The 19,625-nt window shown below is 48.7% G+C and overlaps 1 protein-coding gene across 1 annotated transcript in view; it reads right to left on the bottom strand.

Moving 5' to 3' along the window:
• Positions 1-18,626, bottom strand: part of LOC119456638 (uncharacterized) — a 32,589-nt gene extending 13,963 nt beyond the window's left edge. The window contains exons 1-3 of the mRNA XM_049668999.1: positions 18,585-18,626; positions 8,669-8,944; positions 4,120-4,189 (exon numbers count right to left, since the gene is read on the bottom strand). Of these exons, the coding sequence (XP_049524956.1) occupies positions 4,120-4,189; positions 8,669-8,944; positions 18,585-18,626 (388 nt within the window). The remainder of the gene's footprint in view (positions 1-4,119; positions 4,190-8,668; positions 8,945-18,584) is intronic.
• Positions 18,627-19,625: the final 999 nt, after the last annotated feature.

Genomic DNA, 19,625 nt, shown 5'->3' with positions numbered 1-19,625 from the left:
TGCTGAATATCACCGCTCCCGCTAGGTTGGCAGAGAAGTCGTGAATGTGGGGAGGGGATAGCGATACGGGATGGTGCGCGCGTTGAGGTAGTCGCCGCACGGGCGCGAATCCCCAGGGTCACGCTTGGGAACAATGTGGAGAGCTGACGACCGACTGCTCGACGAAGGACGGATGATGCCCTGTTGCAGAATGTGGTCGAATTCTCATTTGGCGATGGCAAGGCGGTCCCCAGCGAGGCGTCTTGGGCGGCAATACACTGGAGGGCCAGTAGCGACAACGTGATGCGTTACGTTGTGACGTACTGGCAGCTCAAGGTTGGAAGGTTTCGTGATGGCTGGGAATTCTGACAGAACTTGAGGTGTACATAGGTGATGGTATCTGAGGCGCCGTTCCAGTGGTTAATGTCGTTGGCGCGAGGATGCCTTTTATAGACATACTGGACGTCGTTTCGACGAGTCGACGAGCGCGGAGATAAACGCTGAGGGCGAAGTTGGTCAGAAATCAGCACCCAATATGGCCATGCATAGGTCTGAAATAATGAATACCCAACAGGAAGGTGCATCGGGGACCCAAGTCGATGGTAAGAGAGCGCTGACCATATGTACGTGTTGATAGCAGAGATGTTGGCTGCTTGAAGGGGCGCACTTTTCTGAGAGCGATGCCAGTCTAGTCGCACGGCAGGAACGACAATGACCTCTGCACCTGTGTTCACGAGAAATTGATTTCCGGTAATCCTGTCAGCGACGTAGAACAGGCGGCTTGCCGTACGGCAAGAGTCACTGGCCGCCATCAGTGCCTCTGCGGTATGTTTCCCTGCCAGCCGCAAGGGGAATGGCACTGACGTGCGCTGGCACCGAAGTTGCTGTGGTACCAGCAGTATACGCGGCGACGAGGGCTTGAATGGGAGCTGGACCTAGAAGACAATCTTGAATGGGGATCGCGGTCTCGTGGATGAGGGTGGGACGGTGGCTGTAGTGCATTAACAGTATCGGCAAGGTCATCAATCAGTTGCTCAAGGCGAGGCTGACGGTCTTCGAGTTGCGACAGCGGAATGGTAGATGCCGTCGCCACAGTACCTCTTGCTGAATAGTCAACGACGCTGATCGGCCAGCTCCGCTAGCTTTGAACAAGAAGAATTATGGGGTTTTACGTGCCAAAACCACAATCCGATTATGGGGCACGCCGTAGTGGGGAACTGCGGAAATTTTGACCACCTGGAGTTCTTTTACGTGCAACTAAAAATAAGTACACGGATGTTTTCGCATTTTTAGAGGGACAGGTCGTCTGGTGCGGTAGCCGAGACAATAACCACAATCTGCGGCAGGCGCTGAAAGAACAGTTCTCGTAGCAGCAGGCTGTTTGTGTCCAGACTACTGTCACTGAGAAGCTGTCTCAAGTGACATAGAAGTTCCGACGGTCACCGGTCGCCGAGCTCCTTTTCATTGAGAAGCTGCTGAAGAGGCCTGCGCACAGACACAGACGTGCGGTGCAGCACCGTCGTTTTAAAATGGTCATAAGGGGTGGTTTCGTGGGGCGCGTCCACAACGTCGTAGAACTCCGCAACCACCTCCCTTGAGAGTGCTGAGACAGCTTGGTGGAACTTTGCTTGTTGCGAAGTAATGCGCTTAAGGGTGAACATGGCCTCCAAGTGTGTAAACCAGCCTGCAAGATTCTGTGGCCAAAACGGTGGCAGGTGAATCTGCACCGTGGCGATGCCCTCTGCAACGATCGCTGGTCTGTAGCTCGTGGTCCCTTCCATGATGTGGCCCTCGCTTTACGATCACGTCCGAGTCACCACGTTATAGGGACCGAGGTTAGGTCCACTACAACAATGCGTGAGTCGGCGAGCGAAAAAACAAGGAACCGTTCAGGCCGATGGCAAGAGCAGAAGTATGGTATGGAATGGTAGTCCTTATCTGATGGCACACAGCCACTGCGGGGGATTGGCCAAGATTTGGATGGAATTAGGCATCCTTTGTTAATACTAAAATTGGTAAAGCTAACTGGAGTAAATGCACAAAAATGAAATTTTTGAGAATTCAAGAAAATCTATTTGAAGCATTTATAAATTCCTCCATGGCTGAGCAAATACCTCTGTGGCACTTTCCAAGAGAGGAGGCTCCTAAAGAAAGGATATTTAGAATTGAAAAGCTTAAACCAAGCTGTGCATATCTTGATTCTAGAATATTTTACCTTAAAGAAAGAAAAAACGGCGGCAGAATATGAAAAAAATGATCTATTCTTTTATCTTCTCCACAGAATAGGCTCAGAGGGGAGGGCACCAGCCCAGCCCTGTGACAATAGAAGTTTAACATTGGTATTCGACAACGTAATTGGGTAAAGATGACCTCAGTTTTTCTGGTGTGAAAGGAATTTTTGGGCCAAAGGAATAGGAAGTGTCGATATTCTGAAAAATTATCTACAGGGTTCAAGAAGTTAACGAGCTGTATTTTCTTCTTCTTCTATTTTTCTAACTTCGCAGCACGCAGCACGAGGAACGAGTTACATGGCCATGCACCTGCACCTGAGCGCGCCATAAATTAAAGGCGGCCGATGAAGATGACGATGGCTGCTAGAACAGGTATATGGCAACAAGTAAAGAAACGTAACACCTATTTACAGGACATCGCTCCACCAGCTGAAATATAGTTGCGGTAACATGTGCGTAAAAGCATGGTCCACATAATAGGTGAAGGTTTATAGGACACTGTTCCAAATACCAGTGGCTATATAACTGGATAATATTTTGATTTTATGAGTTTGTGAATTTAAAAATTATGACGCCTAAACATTTGGGGGAACGCTATCCCTTATCTCTGTGATGTTACGCGAAACGCCATTACACCTACAGTTAGGTACAACTTCAGAAGACAGAAGAGGCCCCGCCCAGATGACCGAAATGAGGCAGCCGATTGTCTCCGCGACTAAAGAAATAACACCGCTGACGCGACTCATCCAAGCTCGAAGCACGGGCTGCATGTGCTCTGTCGACGGGGTCACCGGCCGTCCGGCTCATGAGGTTAGTCTAGAGTGCGCGCCCATTGGTGGAGGCTCATGTGGCTTTCAGGGGCGAAAATTCTAAAGTTGTACCGCACTATAAATAATTTTAAAATATTTTCAAAAACATTTTTTTATAGCTGGAGCCTAAGTGGAATGAGATTATGATTGCCTATTTGCGGAGGTGGCCTCAGGCGAGGACTGTATAACACTTCATTCATAGAACTTTTTTCTTTCGTTCGAACCTGTACTGCGATTATCTACTTTCTTGCTTAGCCTACATCCTACAACCTGCAGGTATGAGAGCGTCTGATTGTAATTTCAATATACGAGAAAACATAGTTTTGTTATGCGTGAACTCAAACACAAATTCCTTTTCCAGCATTACTTCCATTCATACAGTGGAGCGCCCCGATCGGTATACGTTCCTTTCAAGAACAACATCCAGATGGCGCTCACCTCCTCGGAATCAGCGTGCCGAGGCGAAGGTGCCAAAAACAAAAAAAGCTGCAGTTGCCGGGAAGCCTGACAAACAGTCGGGAATCTTTGAATGCAATCGCGTTCCACTCTTAAAGGCGAAGCTTAAGCGTCCTCCAAAGTTATTTTGCGTATGTGACTAATCTTCTCGCCTTTGCATTTAGTTCCCTCTCTCTGCGTGTCAATATTCAGCCTGTCTCTAAGAATGAAAATCGCGCTGTTGGCGCACATGGACACGTGTACCGAACATTGCACTCATTAACTACATGAGAGAGAAATCATTTATTTATGTTTTTGTTTGTTTGTCATGAAATGGAATGGAAATGTGAATATATGAAACGCAGGTTGATAGATAAGAAACAGAGATACATTGGGTGCCTTGCATCTGATTGGAACATTGCATTTGTAGGTTTAAAAACTTGGACATAAGCATCTTGGCCAAGTCACGTTTTTCGCATTTATTTTGTACTTCACATGTCAGGATGCATTGTATAAGTGCGTTAAGTCAGTTGAATATTAAGCACGAATGTTAAAGAAAGAATTAGCCAATCGTAGGTGGACATCCATACACAATAGCATTTTCTGAATCATGCGTGAGCAATGCAACAAGCACTGCAATGAGCAAGCGAGTAATTTCAACCTACGTGGTTCACACGCAGGCGAGCAGAAGCCGTCTTCGGAGCAGAATGGAGTCTTCCACAGGGGTCCCATGCGCTGGAAGTTGAAGAGGACAGTAGTTCACTAAAGAATCAATTGAGAACTTTCTTTTTTTTTCATTTCTTTGATGTATGCGCCAGTCGTGCCAAGAATAGGATATATATGCAGCATATCTTGAAAACACATCGTTACGAAATACCCTGCGTGTGGGACAAAACAACGACAGAAAACAAAAAACGAAAACGCGCTTTCTTGATTGTCGATGCAATGCGCACGCGCGAAAAAAAGTACTCATTTTACCAACGCCTTGCCTTGAATAAACATTTGGCAGTGGTGCTTGTGTTTGTAGTGCTCTCTGGTAGTATTGAAGCCTTCATACATGTGTTAAGAAAATGGTGGTTCATGAGTGGTTTATTGGGCTTAGTGTCATTTTGGGAGAAGACACACTTCCGGCGGATAAAAATGAGCCAAGCCAAAGTGGCGCCATATCCGCTTAAAAAATTCTGACGTCACTTCTAGTAATTGGCGCAAAGTTTCTTCTTTTGTTCTTTTTGTTGGTTTAACATTAAGTAGGTGTCTTTATATATCATGCAGCTTGACAATAGTACGTTGTAGACTAGGTATTGGATACTTGAAACTCCTTTGAATAGGTGCTCAAGAATGATGCTGGCTTTATACTTATAAAGCCTTATCAAATGCGGACTCGTGTCTTGTGACGGGTCAATGAAATCCAGACATACTATCGTTCCGCTTTGGTTTCGCTGCGAGAATTATTACTGTGCGTCTTCGTCACGTTGGCATTAACTTGGTTCTTGATTATTATTATCACCACAGTTGGCTGAGCACAACCGGCCACGTACTACATGTTTTCGCATTCTGCCACTGCTTATCAGGTATCTAGGGGACTATAAAGTACAGAGTAATTCTCAACATTCCTAATGAATTTGCTTTAGTAAAAAGTAATGTAATTTTATCCCCTGACTTTATGACAATAGTTGAGTTTTATTGGCCTAAAACTATGAAGCAAGAATTATACAGTGTGAGATAAAGTCCACACCAACTGTGGCAACTGCAAAAAAAAAAAAAAAAAAAAAAACATGCGCATCACCACCATGTGCTCCAAAAAACCTTGCGCATAAGAATAATCATGTGCGATTCCTGGATCCTGCTTCTTCGACCTCATCACTGCCAACTGAACTTGTTCATGTTTCCCGGTTGAATCCATACTGCTCTTCTAGCCCCTTGCCTTCATAGCAAGCGCCAGGACGGCGCTTCCGTCGCCGGAGAGTGATGTTACGGAGCGATTCATACATGGATCAACGCGATGCTTGGCAGAGCGACAAAGACGACGATGAAGACGCTAGCACTTGGGCCGGATCGAGCATATTTTGCCCTAGCCTCCTCTGTATATATTTTGTAAATATATCCTTCGCCTCCATCTCGCTTCCGTCACAATATTCATGCACAGCGGCCCTAATACTAGAGCCTCTAGAGCACATAGGAACAAAGCGTAACTGGCTGCACCAATCAGACTATAGATCCAGCATTTGAGGCACCAAATAAATGAATAAATGAATCAATCAATCAATCAATCACACGAAACAGGTCTTGATGAGGACAGAAAATATGGAGCGTACGAGAAAAGAACCAAGGTTTTACAAGTGAGCTGAAGTCTTGCTTGTTGGAAAACTCGTCGCCTGGGTGACGAGTTTTCTTGAAGCCGACACTTGTCCGGTGTTCCTTACTCAATTCACGGGAAAAAGTTTTACTGAACTTGTTGACTCATGATGTAGCACACCTCGGAGACATCGGGCTCAGCAGCCGCAAAATTCGCACCACCGAAATTCAGAATACGTCACTGATGAGCAAAACACCAACACGTTTGACAGGGGCGTACCGTAGCAGACGAGCTCTACGAGTGCGTTTTTGGTAAGTGGGGTGAATACTCCCTTATCCTTCCAGGAACACCAACAAAACTACATATTTCTCTATTACTAAATAACAGACAACCGTATTTTTTACTCATCACATCTTTTAAAAACCAATTAAGAATTACATTTAGCATGCAGGCAGGCAGGCAATGAACTTTATTTTAGGTCCTGAGGAGCGATTCCGAGAACTCCTTACGGAGGAGACATTTAGCATGAGAAAAAAAATAAAGCTTGTCATGTTTTCTCATTTTAAGAGGGATTTTTATTGATAGTGTTTGTCCTTAAGGCGATCGCCTTAAGAACTTGGAGCAGAGAGCTCGCGCCAATGGCATGTCCACAAAATGGCGGTGAGAGCGGAATGGTCACACGCGTCACTGGTTTAAAACTTCTGGTTTCTAAACATGTCTACTGCAGCGCCTTCCGGCTTTCGATAACGTTTCCCCATCGGCGAGGGCACCCTACGGCAGACATACATTGAAAGGTTAATGAACGTGAAATGAAGGTGCTGTTGTACGCCACTGCCTACACGTTGCCAACAACAGCCGCAACATCGGGTACATTTGTAAAAAGAAACAGAAACCCTCGAGATAAAGTTGCCTCTACTCAGTGGCATTTGAATAATGGCACGAATTCGCTTCAGAGCACATCGCTTGCACAGCTGGACGAGTATGCTAGAGCTGACTCCTAACTAGATAAGCAGATTTTCACAAAACGACCGAACGGTACCTTAGTTTTTTGTAGCAGATTGTGATAGGCAGCTGATCGTCGTACGTAAATGAACTGAAGGGAGCCGGTGCTCCAGACTAGCAGACTGGGCTACCACGCTCGAAAAAGTAATGCTCCCATGCACACCAAATAGGCCTGAATGTTTATGGTTGACGATTGCGGGGCACACATGAATGTGTTATTCTTGTGTTCTTCTCCACCTATTTGTGGTTTTCTGTCCTGCTTCCTTCACTAAACATTCCCGTCGCCCTTACAGCCACTTGTTCTTCACTCACTATTTTTTTATATGTATACGTTTTCGCTTCTAGAGCCAGCAGGCGTTGTGCCCCTCTTGGTGGCAGTTGCCAACTGCCTCTCTTTCTCCTGTGCTTGTTTTGTGTATGCATGCGATGGTAATAATGCTATTATTATTATAAATTTATTAATATTAATAACAAGAACAATAATAATAGGAGAGGAATTAGTAGAAATCAATGAAATGTTTTTATAGTGCCCAGGAACAGCTATGGAGCCTTCGTACTGATGCACTTCAAATGTAGTACACGACACAAATTGTACACAGAAGACAAATGCGGTACAGAGAGGAATGTGAGATAGAAAAACAAATTGTAAACGACAAAACGAGGAGGCGGGCGTAAAAGGGAGTTAATCACACAAAGTAATTATCTGCGTGTACACAACATACCTTCATGAATACCTATCAAATACCTATCAAGAAAGGGGCCAGGCAAGGATACACAATCTCTCCAATGCAATTCACTGCATGTTTAGAAGAAGTATTCAAACGCTTAGACTGGGAAGGCTTAGGCAGTGAGGATCAACGGCGAATATCTCGGCAACCTTCGGTTTGCTAGATGTCATTGCTCTATTCAAGCAAAAATGGGGACGAATTACAACAAATGATTGAGGACCTTAACCGAGAAAGTGTAAGAGTGGGGTTGGAGATTATAATGGAGAAGACGAAGATCGTGTTCAATAGCCTGGCAAGGGAACAAGGATTCAGGATCACCAGTCACCCTCTAGAGTCTGTAAAGGAGTACGTTTACCTAGGTCAATTGCTCACAGGGGACCCTGATCATGAGAAAGAAATTTATGCAAGTATAAAATTGGGCTGGAGTGCATACAGCAGTCATTACCAAGTCCTGACGGGGAGCTTACCACGGTCGTTGAAAAGTGTACAATCGTTGCATTCTACCGGTGCTAACATATGGGGTAGAAATTTCGACGTTAACAAAGAAGCTCGAGAACAAGTTCGGTATCGCACAAAGAGCGATGGAATGAAAAATGTAAGGCCTAACTTTAAGAGACAGGAAGAGAGCGGCGTGGATCAGAGAGCAAACGGGGATAACCTATATTCTAATCAACATTAAGAGAAAAAAAATGGAGCTTGGCGGGCCATGTAATGCGTAAGATGAGTAACCGGTGGATCATTAGAGTTACAGAATGGGTACCAAGAGAAGGGAAGTGGAGTCGAGGACGGCAGAAAACTAGGTGGGATGATGAAGTTAGGAAATTTGCAGGCGCAATTTGCAATCACCTAGCGCAAGACAGGGGCAATTGGAGATCGCAGGGAGAGGCCTTCGTCCTGCAGTGGACATAAATATAGGCTGATGATGATGATGGCACAAAATACATGAAAATTTGCTCTGAAATATCTCACTACAATCTGAAGACTTATTACGTGTTTTCCGTAGTAGATCCAAAGCACAGTCTCCATTGCAACAAGGCCGCAACGTTTGCGTCATGGAATATATATATAAATATATATATATATATATATATATATATATATATATATATATATAATTCTTGCTACAGCTTTTATGCCGCTACACAGCTGCACTTCGTGGAGATACGCATGACGCCTCGTACGTCTCACCTCATCCAGTGCACGCTCGTGCATGTCGTAGTAGTTAAGGCGGGGATCCGCGGTCAGCTTGAGTCCAGCCTGGTGGCAGAGCTCCTGCTGTAGCATCTGACAGCCCGCCTTGCCGTAGTTGAAGGCGCGACACGTGGGCACCTTGAGACAGGCGGCGAAGCACCACGTGACACTCTCGATACCGTCGACGGTGTCCGCGCCCTGTAGCAAGGCACGGCCGCGCCGGAACTCTGAAACGGCCCACCGCGCTGTAGGTGCCACCGTGGTCGCAGTCGCCTGCGGGTAAATATTTGTAGCACAGGGTTCCTCTATTAGCTTTAGATTTAAAAAAAGGGGTGCAACCCATCTCACGATGACTGTCGACAGTCATGTGCTAGCATTGGGTCCACATAGCCAGACAACGTAATACCACCGTCGAAACAAGTTATGTTTGAGGCATATATGTATGTATATAGCAGGCGCAAGTTCGAAGGAGCACGAGATCGCGGGATTCAATCCCAGCCGCGGCGGCGGCATTTCGATGGAGGCGAAATGCAAGAACGCCCGAGTCACCAACGCCGCACGCATTTTGTGCGAACGCGGGCGAAACGCCTACGGCGTCGACAACAGTTCTGAGTGTTGCCGGTGCTGCTGCATGTCCAAGTTTATACAGCTGATAAAGCTACTATCATTATTCCGTATAGCTCTCTACAAATTTGCTATCGCAATTGATGCTTCGCCTTTCAGGTGAAACTGCGACAATTTTTTTTTATATAAATAGGCATTTTGTGCCGCAGCCAAACGTCGCCTCCCTTCCCTCTCCCCTTCCCCCCCCCACGGCCTTTTGCGTGTCTGAAGAAGTCGTGTTTGCTCTACATATATGGTGATTGTAAAGGACGAAAGAGACGCTTAATTCTGCAGCCCTTAAGGGAGCACGGTGCAGAACGCGCGTTTGTTCTCCGCCGTGCGTTCACTCCCCGTGAAAGCGCGCGTCCCTCGTTCCCCTTCACTCGCACATACAGCGTTCGGCGCGCGGCGACGATTTCATCGCCTTTGACGTAATACGGAACCTCACGGCGACGGCGGCGACGACGGCGACGACGGCGACGCCGACGGCAGAAATCTGATTTGGAGTGTCCATATAATTGCTATCGCAATAAAACTAACCAATCCCTTCCCTAGGGTTGAACAAGCTTCGAGTGCACCCCTGTTCTCGGTGGGGGAGGGGTGCTAAGTTTTTTTATTTATCCGGTGGTGGGCTGAGTAAAACCCGCGTCATAAATATTAAACAATCTTGTATGCCTATATATTCACAAACTCGCCACGCAGGGTCTTTGCTTTTGCGGCGCTAATGACCGAGAGAGCATCTCGGCTCCATGCAGGCTTGATACATGATGCGTTTCCGTGGTTTCAACTCGGTGGGACGACACATCTCCATGCTAATAGCTGTAACGTTGGCATTCAAGATGAGACGGGTGTTCGAGGAATTTTTTTTAGTCATATCCTTCTTTGATCCTCACATTACATTTTTCCAGGGTGAACTTCTAAGCATTCCCTCACTAACGAAACTAATACGCACGGTGTTACGCGTGCACAAGTAAACATGAACACATCTCGCTCGATGACCGCGGAAACTCCCTGTCAAAACCCTGGAGTGAGGAGGCGCGGCAGCAGCCCCGAGCGAATTGACCTTCGTGCCATCTCTCGCTTAAACGCGAACTAATTAACGTCGAACGCATAGTGCACACGAAGCAACCAACACCAGTTGCACTTTTTCCTTGATATAGATCGCTTTCAAGATACGTCGCGCGCGCGGCCGCCATGTAAGCAGCAGACGCCGGAGTAGAACGCGTCCCCCCTCCTTCCTCACCTCCCCACCCCCGTGCCTCGCTCGCGTGAGATTGAGCCGCGATCATCGGCTAACCCTCGCAAGCTTTCACTCGCACATATAGCGTACGGTGCGCGGCGACGATGTTACCGTGTTTGGACTTTATACGGAACCTCACGGCGACGACCCCGGCGACGCCGACGGCAGAAATGAGCTTGGATGCTCCATATAATTGCTATCGCAATGAAATAGTACCGCCACCTAGCGGCCGCGGCCACTCAGACAAACCTGAAACTGCAGCTGGAAGGGGGCTTTGTCTTTGTGTTTCCGCAGTACAGAATTATGTTTTCTCGCATATTCGATTTACAATGCGAAGCTAGCATGGCAGCAGTTTGAGTCTAAGTAGTACTTTACGAATTCTCTGACGCAATTTACTTTGAAAATTTCAATTAGTTTATTAAGGCACTTGCGCGTGTGGAGGGCCTCGTAGAATGAGGATGTATGCTGCACTTCCACACGTGCGTGCGCGCGTGACGTACGTGTGCAGATCTGTCCTTGATACGTGGGCGTTCCGCCTGTTCCATCTGTGACACAGCGCGCGCTTCGACCGTAATCAACATTATGGCAAGTCACTGTCAAAAATAAAATAATTACATGAGCAGTTTGTGAGCAGGTGGTACTTGCCTAACATTGTTTGTGCTTATCTTATGTTGGCAACAGCTTCGCTGCACATCCACTTTCACAGCGTGCATCGGGGGCGGATTTTTCTGTGTATTTTTCTGTTTCCGACACCGGGACCATAGGGCCAATAATTTTAAGAGGAAGACATAGACACGCGTGCTTGTTTATATTTTTCCGGTGAACGATTTTTACCGCCTAACAAACGTTAACAGTTATCGCTAAGTTCGCGACGCGCCTTTCTGTATCGCAACTTTCTTGAATATTTTTACGGATTCCATCTGCTGCCTATGTTTTCGCAAAACCTCGTGTAATCTGATTGTATGCGTGACGCGAACAGTACTGTAAGTTGTAGCATGCCTGCAAGCACCAGCGATTACCCCGGAACGTATATGCCGCGTCAAGTAGTAATAGCGAACGCGTCTCACCCGTGGATCAAATTACAACGATCGACGCACTGTGCTCGTGACTATCGTTCTCTCCGAGTGTAACATGCTTTTGCGGGCACATGTTCGCGGAAGCAGAGTTGCTCGCTGTTGGGCAACGGTCAGACTTTCACAGCTGAAGCTGTTTACCTCTAGCCCCCGTATTCATCCCCCGCATACGTTCCCGGGGGGAGGGGGGGGGCTACCCTGTGCGCCTTACGTCCGTATGGGGGACACGGCCCGTAGACAGGAATGGAGACGAGTAGGGGACAGGGAAAATTTCGAGTGTGGCGACGGCGCCTATGCACGTGGCCTGCGCATCTGTGAATATTATATCACGCGCGTCGGAGGTGCCGGCGCTGCTGCAGCAGCGGTTGCGCCAAATGCATGGGAGGTGCGGTGACCGCGACGGCGCTAGTGTTGGCGTAGTGTGGTGCCGTATGAAAACATATATGATTTCATAATGTATGCAGCCTAACAGCTACGCTGGTAATCCGTCCTCATATGTACGTTGCGGCCCCACAAATTTTGCATCGTCACGACCAACTGCCAGTATAAAATGGTTCGGATGGTGGCATTAGCGAAGAAACGCTTCCTCAAAACTCTAGGCGCCCGGCCACGGCAAAGAAAAAAGCAAACCCAGTTCCATCCAGTCTGAAATCAGATTAAACAGCGAAGCTGTGGTTCAATTGTGTTTATTTGTGATTTTGTGTGATTTTGTGTGATTATCTGTGGGTTTCTGTGATTTTGTGCATGTGAATTTCTGCGATTATGTTTGTTTTTCAGTGGTTTTCGTGTGATTATGGGTGATTTTTTTTACTTCTACTGCTTAAAATTCTCTGCTAACTTCCGGTCGAGGAAATCTCTTGCACCGTCCATCAAAGGGATCTCTCGGCGCTTGCGTCCTTGTTCTGCCTCTTGCTGGGACAAATCAGGGTTCGCTTTCCTCCAAGTACGCTTGACGTGCGCTTCCCACTTGCGTAGCTCCGGATTAGCCTCCCGCTGCTGCCGTTTCGGTGCCAATTCCCGTGCTCGAAACATAGAATTCGCCCGGCGACGGCGCTGCCGCTCTCGGGCGAGTTCCCACAGCCGCTCGCACCGAGCGGTATCCATGGCGAGAAAGGGCGCGCGTTCCCCCTCCTCCTCTCACTGCTCCGGTGGGCGCTCTGATTGGTCCGCTCCTCAGCCGGCGCAGCCTCTGATTGAACGGAGCGCCCCTAGCGGTGGGTCTGGGAACCTGCCCCCCTGCGTGACACCGCGGATGGACGGACGGTGCAGCCTCGACCTACAACAGCGCCGCTGTTAGAACAAGTAGCTCGTCAGCAGATGTTAGATCTATTGTACGCATAAACTTACCATTAGCTTATGCCAGGAACACTATGCCAGCAACACATTGGTGCCACCAATGTTAAAAAAACACCGCCGAAGCACTCCGTACAGATGGTTAACCAGCGAAGCTGAAACGTGCGGCCCCAGTGTTTAGCAGTGGGTTAATCACGACGCTGTATTGAAGCGTTTCTCAATTATTGGTTGCATGTTTGTGTTTCTAGTGGAACGAAATCGCCAATGGCGGGCGGATGCTGCTAACCACGACGCCGAGCTAACTCGAGATGTCGAACACATGCGACAACGGCGAGCCGACGAAGCGGCGTTGCGGGCAGAGCAGGTACGACGCAGAGAACAACGTCACTAGCGGCGCTGCCAATCGCGCGCGCTTGGGTGCGACGTAGAGAACGACGTAACTGACGGCGCAGCCAATGGAGACGTTTATCGAAACATGGGACGAACGGTCTTTCGTTTTGCCTAGCCATATACAGCTTTCGCCTGTAAAAATTATAGTATAATGAAGAAATGAAGAGAATGACATCCCGGGCTGAGCGATCATGATCATGAGGAGAAGGCACGAGATCGGCGTTCGAACACCACCATCTTGTTCTCCCTGCGTACTGTTCTGAGCTACCGCCTGTTTGTTCGGACTCGCCCAATATACCTCTTTACATTTGGTAGACCGTGCTGCGTACGCACATCGCCAGCACCCTGGAACTCCGATATCCGCACGTTGCACTCGACCATGCCAGCTGACGCTACCCAACCGCCGCCACCTCTCCCAGCAGCCGTTTGCCACGGCCCGGTTCGCCAGCGAGACCCCCCGGTATTTTCGGGTATGGAAGACCAGGACGTCGAGGACTGGCTGTCATCCTACGAAAAACTTCGTGGGCCCAACAAGTGGGATGACGCTGCTAAGTTGAGTATCGCGAACTTTTACCTGGCTGGCGTGGCGAATCTGTGGCATATGAACCACGAATCTGAATTTTAGAACTGGTCCGCTTTCAGGGAGGCAATATCTGCCGTTTTCGGCCGCCCTGCCGTGCGGAAGTTACGCGCCGAACAACGGCTACGCACACGGGCACAGGAACCTAATGAAACTTTTACCGACTATATTGAGGACATAATCGATCTCTGCAGGCGCGTCGATGCCTGAAGGAGCGAAAGTGCCAAAATACAGCAGATTATGAAGGATGTCGACGACGATGTCTTTCAAATGCTTCTTGCGAAGTCTCCTGGCACTGTGTCTGAAGTGGTAACCCTGTGCCACAGCTATGACGAATTGAGAAGGCAACGAGCTCTCTCCCGACGTTCATCTCAGACGTACAACCAACCACTCGCTGCACTGGACGTCATGCCTGACCACTCATACCTTCTCGCACAAATGAAAGACTTTGTGCGTGAGGAGGTGGCCCGTCAGTTGTCTCTCCTGCCGTTTGCTCAGCGTCAGGAGCTCCCACAGCAGCAGCAACTGCAGCAACCAATCCCGTTGGCTCCCGTGCTTCGACACGTCATTCAGGAACAGATTTCCGAGGCCACGCCGGTGCACATTCAGCAGCACCCTGTCGCCGCGCCTCTTATAGTTACGCTGAGGTAGTAAAGCGGCAGCAGCTACAACAGCGCTCGCCGTTCCATGGCGTGTCGTATGCTATAGCCCCGACTTAGCCGTCCGTGACATGGGCTGCTCCCATCACTGCGAATCCCTGGCGAACGCGCGACAACCGGCCGATCTGTTTTGCATGTGGCGGCCCTGGTCATATCCCCCGACACTGCCGTCGTCGCACCCCAGGATACTCAGACGCCCGTTCACCGAACTACATGGATAGTCCCCGCTCTCGTTCGGATCCCCAAGTACGGATCCCCAAACAGGCACGTCTTCACGTGACTATCCGCAACCCACGTCTCGTCGCTCACCTTCACCCCGTCGCCGCTCCTTGTCACCCATGCGTCGTCGACCGGCCCCTGAAAATGAGGGAAACTAGCCCCCGCAGTTCATGAGGCAAGAACAGCGCTGTCGAAATTCTCAAGTCCTCGAACTTTGCCGTCAAATGTTGTCGAAGTTTTTGTTGAAGGCACCCATGCGTATGCTCTTGTCGATACCGGTGCTGCGGTTTCTGTTATAGATGCCAAACTTTGCCGCAAGCTTCGAAAAGTGACCACGCCTCTTGAGATGATGCCCTTACGTACAGCGAATGGAGACCCTGTTCGGCCTATAGCCGCCTGCACTGCTCGACTTATCATCGCTAAAGACGACTATATTGTTGAGTTTATCGTCCTTTCATCCTGCTCGCACGACATCATACTTGGCTGGGACTTTCTATCGTGTAATCATGCCGTTATTGATTGTGCCATATCTGAACTTGAGCTCTTCCCGTTGTGTGACCCGCCCTACAATCACACTCATCAAGCCGCCCACAAACTAGTCGTAACCGAGGACAGAAATTCTGCCGACAGCAGCTGTTTTGCTCCCCGTGTTCTGCAACAGCATATGTGACGAAGCTGCTTTCTTTGAACCATCACGCCTCCTTCTAAGTCGGAAGCCACTTCTTCTGCCTTATTCGACCTGCTCTATTTCGAATGGAACAAGCGCTCTCTGCCTAACAAATCCTCTTCCGTATCCTATCCAACTGCTTAAAGGTGAATCCCTTGGATGCGTGCAACCCATTCATATCGGTCAAATTTTTTCCGTGCAGCAAGATTCAGCTCGACGCGACCTCGACGCCGTCAGTGCTCTTAACCCTTCTGATGTACCAGCTGCCGACATATTCAATTCGTCGATCGCAGACGGACTGTTGCCATTTGAACGCTCTGCTCATCTCCAGCTGCTCTACCAGTTCCGCGAGTCTTTCGATGTTGCCCAACGGGCCCTTGGCCGAACTTCTACCATTGTTCACTACTTCGACACCGGCTCCAACTCACCAGTGCGACAACGTCCGTACCGTGTCTCCACCGCGCAACGTCAAGTTATTACCGACCAGGTTGACGATATGCATAAACGTGACGTTATTCGCCCTTCACAAAGTCCGTGGGCATGCCCTGTGGTTCTCGTTAAAAAAAGGATGGCTCGATTCGCTTCTGCGTGGATTACCGGCGCCTAAACAAGGTCACTCGGAAAGACGTGTACCCTTTACCCGTAATTGACGATGCCCTTGATTGCTTACAAGGTGCCGAATTTTTTTCACCGTTAGATTTGCGTTCCGGGTATTTGCAGGTGCCTTTAGCAGAGGCCGACCGTTCAAAGACAGCCTTCGTCACGCCTGGCGGTCCATATGAATTTAATGGCATGCCCTTCGGCCTCTGCAATGCGCCTGCCACCTTCGATCGCATGATGGACTCGGTTCTGCGGCGTTTGAAGTGGCACATATGCCTCTGCTACCTCGACGACATCGTTGTCTTTGCGCCAGATTTCGCAACTCATCTCGAACGCCTCAACCATGTCCTGACGTGTCTGAAGAACGATCAGCTTCAACTGAATCTCAAGAAGTGCCGTTTTGCTGCGCGAAAACTTACAATTCTCGGTCACGTCGTATCTAAGGATGGTGTACTTCCTTCTGTACGGTCGCCAGCCGTCGCACACTATGGACACGTTACTGCCATACGCACCAGATGCGTCAGAGTGCACGCCCGTGTCGGAAGCCGCCCGCTACGCTGAAGATTGCCGACAACTAGCCAAGCGCTTTACTACGGCCTACCAACAACGCCAGAAAAACGCCCGCGATGACGACCACCCTCCTGCCGCAACATTCGCTCCAGGAGCACTTGTGGGGCTGCATGTACCGCCCTGCTCTCCTGGCTTGTCTTACAAACTGCTCTCCAATTATCATGGTCCCTACCGCGTCGTCCAGCGTACCTCCCCCGTAAACTACGTCATTGAACCTCTTACGCCGCCCGGCGACCGTCGTCGGCGTGGACGTGATGTTCACGTAGACCGCCTCAAGCCGTATTTCGACCCTCTTGTCCCCGCCTGTTAGATTGCCAGGATGGCTCCACCTTTCTCGACGGTGGCAATTATAATGAAGAAATGAAGAGAATGACATCCCGGGCTGAGCGATCATTATCACGAGGAGAAGGCACGAGATCGGCGTTCGAACACCCCCATCTTGTTCTCCCTGCGTACTGTTCCGAGCTACCGCCTGTTTGTTGGACTCGCCCAATAAACCTCTTTACAGTAGTGACGTTTCATTTCATGAACGCAGGTCACGCGCAAGCATATGGGTGCTGTTTCAGAGTATCTAAGCCATGCCCTCTTGCCTGACACACCCACGTTGTCGCAAGCCGCCTAGCAAATTCTTCTGGAGTCTCCTGAGTCCGCCTAGCCCTTGTCTTTTGCCGGTCTTGTTGAGCTCGTGCCCGGCGCTTGCCGACGACTTCGGGGTCGGTCGTCACGTCGACGCCTGCGTTGCTGCTCCGTCCTTCTATATCGGCGCTCGGCCTCACGATCGCCACTCCCCAGGCCGTAGCAACTGCCAGAGGAGGTGAACCCAGCGCGCCTCATCCAACCCTCCTCCCCTCTTCCGCCGCGCGCTCCTCCGTACGTTCCCCGGTTCGCGTTCCTCCTCTCCATCTCCATACGCCCTGCTGATCGGCGCTCACTTCCCACTCCCAGCTCGGCACCCTCCGACAGCCTCGCCGATTTCACAGAAGGGGCACTTACGCTTGCGCGTAAAATTTAGGTCCCCATGTAGCGAGCTCCTTGATGATTTGGCAACCACCCATAACTCGTCGAAAGTGAAAAGCCGGCGACGAACAGTTTCTTTAACGCTTACATAATATATCGTAGCTCAGCCACGGTCATGTCAAGGTCTGGTCGGTGAAACAAACGGGCGTTGTGTTTAAGGAATATTACGACTCGCTTTACGCCTCTGAACGCCCATCTCAGTAAGCTGCTGTGAACGACTGGAAATGAGTGAAGCAGCCGCAGAGGAAAGTTCTTCTGTGTGTGCAAGCTTGCCTGCCGTACTCAATGTTCGACCTCTGTTTGCCAGGGCGATATGGGCGATGAATAAATTTTTGGTATAAGCTCCAATAGTTGGTCTTGCAAAGTATTTCATATACAAGATGTTTCAGCGAACACTTTCAAAAATTCTTAAAGGTTGCACGTGGCAGATAGCACAGTTCTAGTTCATGAGCTGGTCTCTCGAAGAGGCGGACATAACTTGCACAAGAAATTGAAATGCATAATCGAATAAGTAACAAAAATTCACCATTTAGGTTTTTAACTAATTACCTGATGGCCCATATTGCAATTTACATATTGTAGCTGTGGAATTCGCGAGGTGCTGGTGTCAGTCTTCTTATCGTCGTCAACTGGCACGCACTACAATTACGGCGATATCTTTTAAAGTATTCGAAGCAAACTTTTCTTTCATATTGATAAAACAATCCACAGAACTTCGGTGACCTAACGCAGGAAGAAAGGAGTTTCTGAGAACCTTTCATGAAATATAGCCGTAAAAATGTGAAGAATGCTGGGGATGCTCCTCGCACACAAACATACTAAGGCTCCTTTCTGCGCATTCATGCTTCCCAGAATAAACTCTCTTACGGAATTGCACGGGTATGAAAAGCGTTATGGTAAATAGCGATGCGCGAAGAGCCTAGATCGACAAGTGCTTGCAAGAAACAGAGCTGTCCGCTGAAACACCCCAACAATAAGACCGGAGGCTTAAAAACGGCTTACCTTCTGTCCCAGGTGTCCTATCGTAACGCAAGCCTCGCCCATTTTCACAGGAGACGCAGTACATGCACGGTGCCTTTCAGTAGGTTTGACACAAAATACCAAGTTGACCAGATAATTTTCGGAGTACCTCCAGAGACTTGGGTTCGAGTTTTACGGTACGATTGAACAGCCCGCTGTATTTCGCTCGTACACGAACACTCCTACCCTTTTGAGGATACATCAAAACATGGTAGCGTTTAAACACGAAAGCAACGGTACGGATACGAAAGAGGTGGAAAAAGAGGCTATGTATGTACGCACATGTATTTATTTTGCTGAAGAACATTGCCCTCTGCAATCGTGACTTATCACTGACTTGTGGAGTCATACCGCTCGGCGAAAACCCAACAACGAAAACTAGAGTGAATGGATGAACACAAATACGCAAAAACCATACAGCACGTAGGGGACGTAAATACAAATTGGAGTTTCACAGAGCATCTTATACTTCCGGCAGGATGAAAAGGGCCGTTTGGCGGGGGAGCTGCATTACCCTAAGTCAACTTGTTGTTGAAAGCTCCTGTCATATTCTTATTGAAATATGTTCAAACTGATGGAGCTCAAGCAGAACAAACGTGCACCATCGTGGATCACGCGAAAACAAGCTCGAAAGCTAACTAGGCTGGACCTATGCACAAGATTTGTGTGTGTTCATGCCTGTTCACGATTCGAGCAAGTAATCACAAAATATTTCCTTGCAAATTAAACATTGTGCGTGCTGAAATCACAGGGGCTTGCATTCTTTTTCTAACTCTGGAATTATCAGGAAGCATGAACTGTAACATTGTTTCAGGGCATACTAGGCAGCTCTTATGCGACCTATATCACACTTAACCTTCACTAGCCCAATGGTTCATAGGGTCACAAAAGGCGAAGGTCAATGGGTGCATACGCACCTCTAACACTTAACTACTCATTTTTCTTAAATTAAATTGAACGTAGAACATAAGGCTCACCACCGCACGCTCAAAGCATCCAATCTTGTTTGTCTCAGAAATTTCA

This window comes from Dermacentor silvarum, chromosome 6, assembly GCF_013339745.2.
Source record: "Dermacentor silvarum isolate Dsil-2018 chromosome 6, BIME_Dsil_1.4, whole genome shotgun sequence".
In the NCBI taxonomy this organism is placed as follows: Eukaryota; Metazoa; Arthropoda; class Arachnida; order Ixodida; family Ixodidae; genus Dermacentor; species Dermacentor silvarum.
The sequence above is the reverse complement of the archived record's forward strand: the minus strand, read 5'-3'. Positions and strand labels throughout refer to the sequence as shown.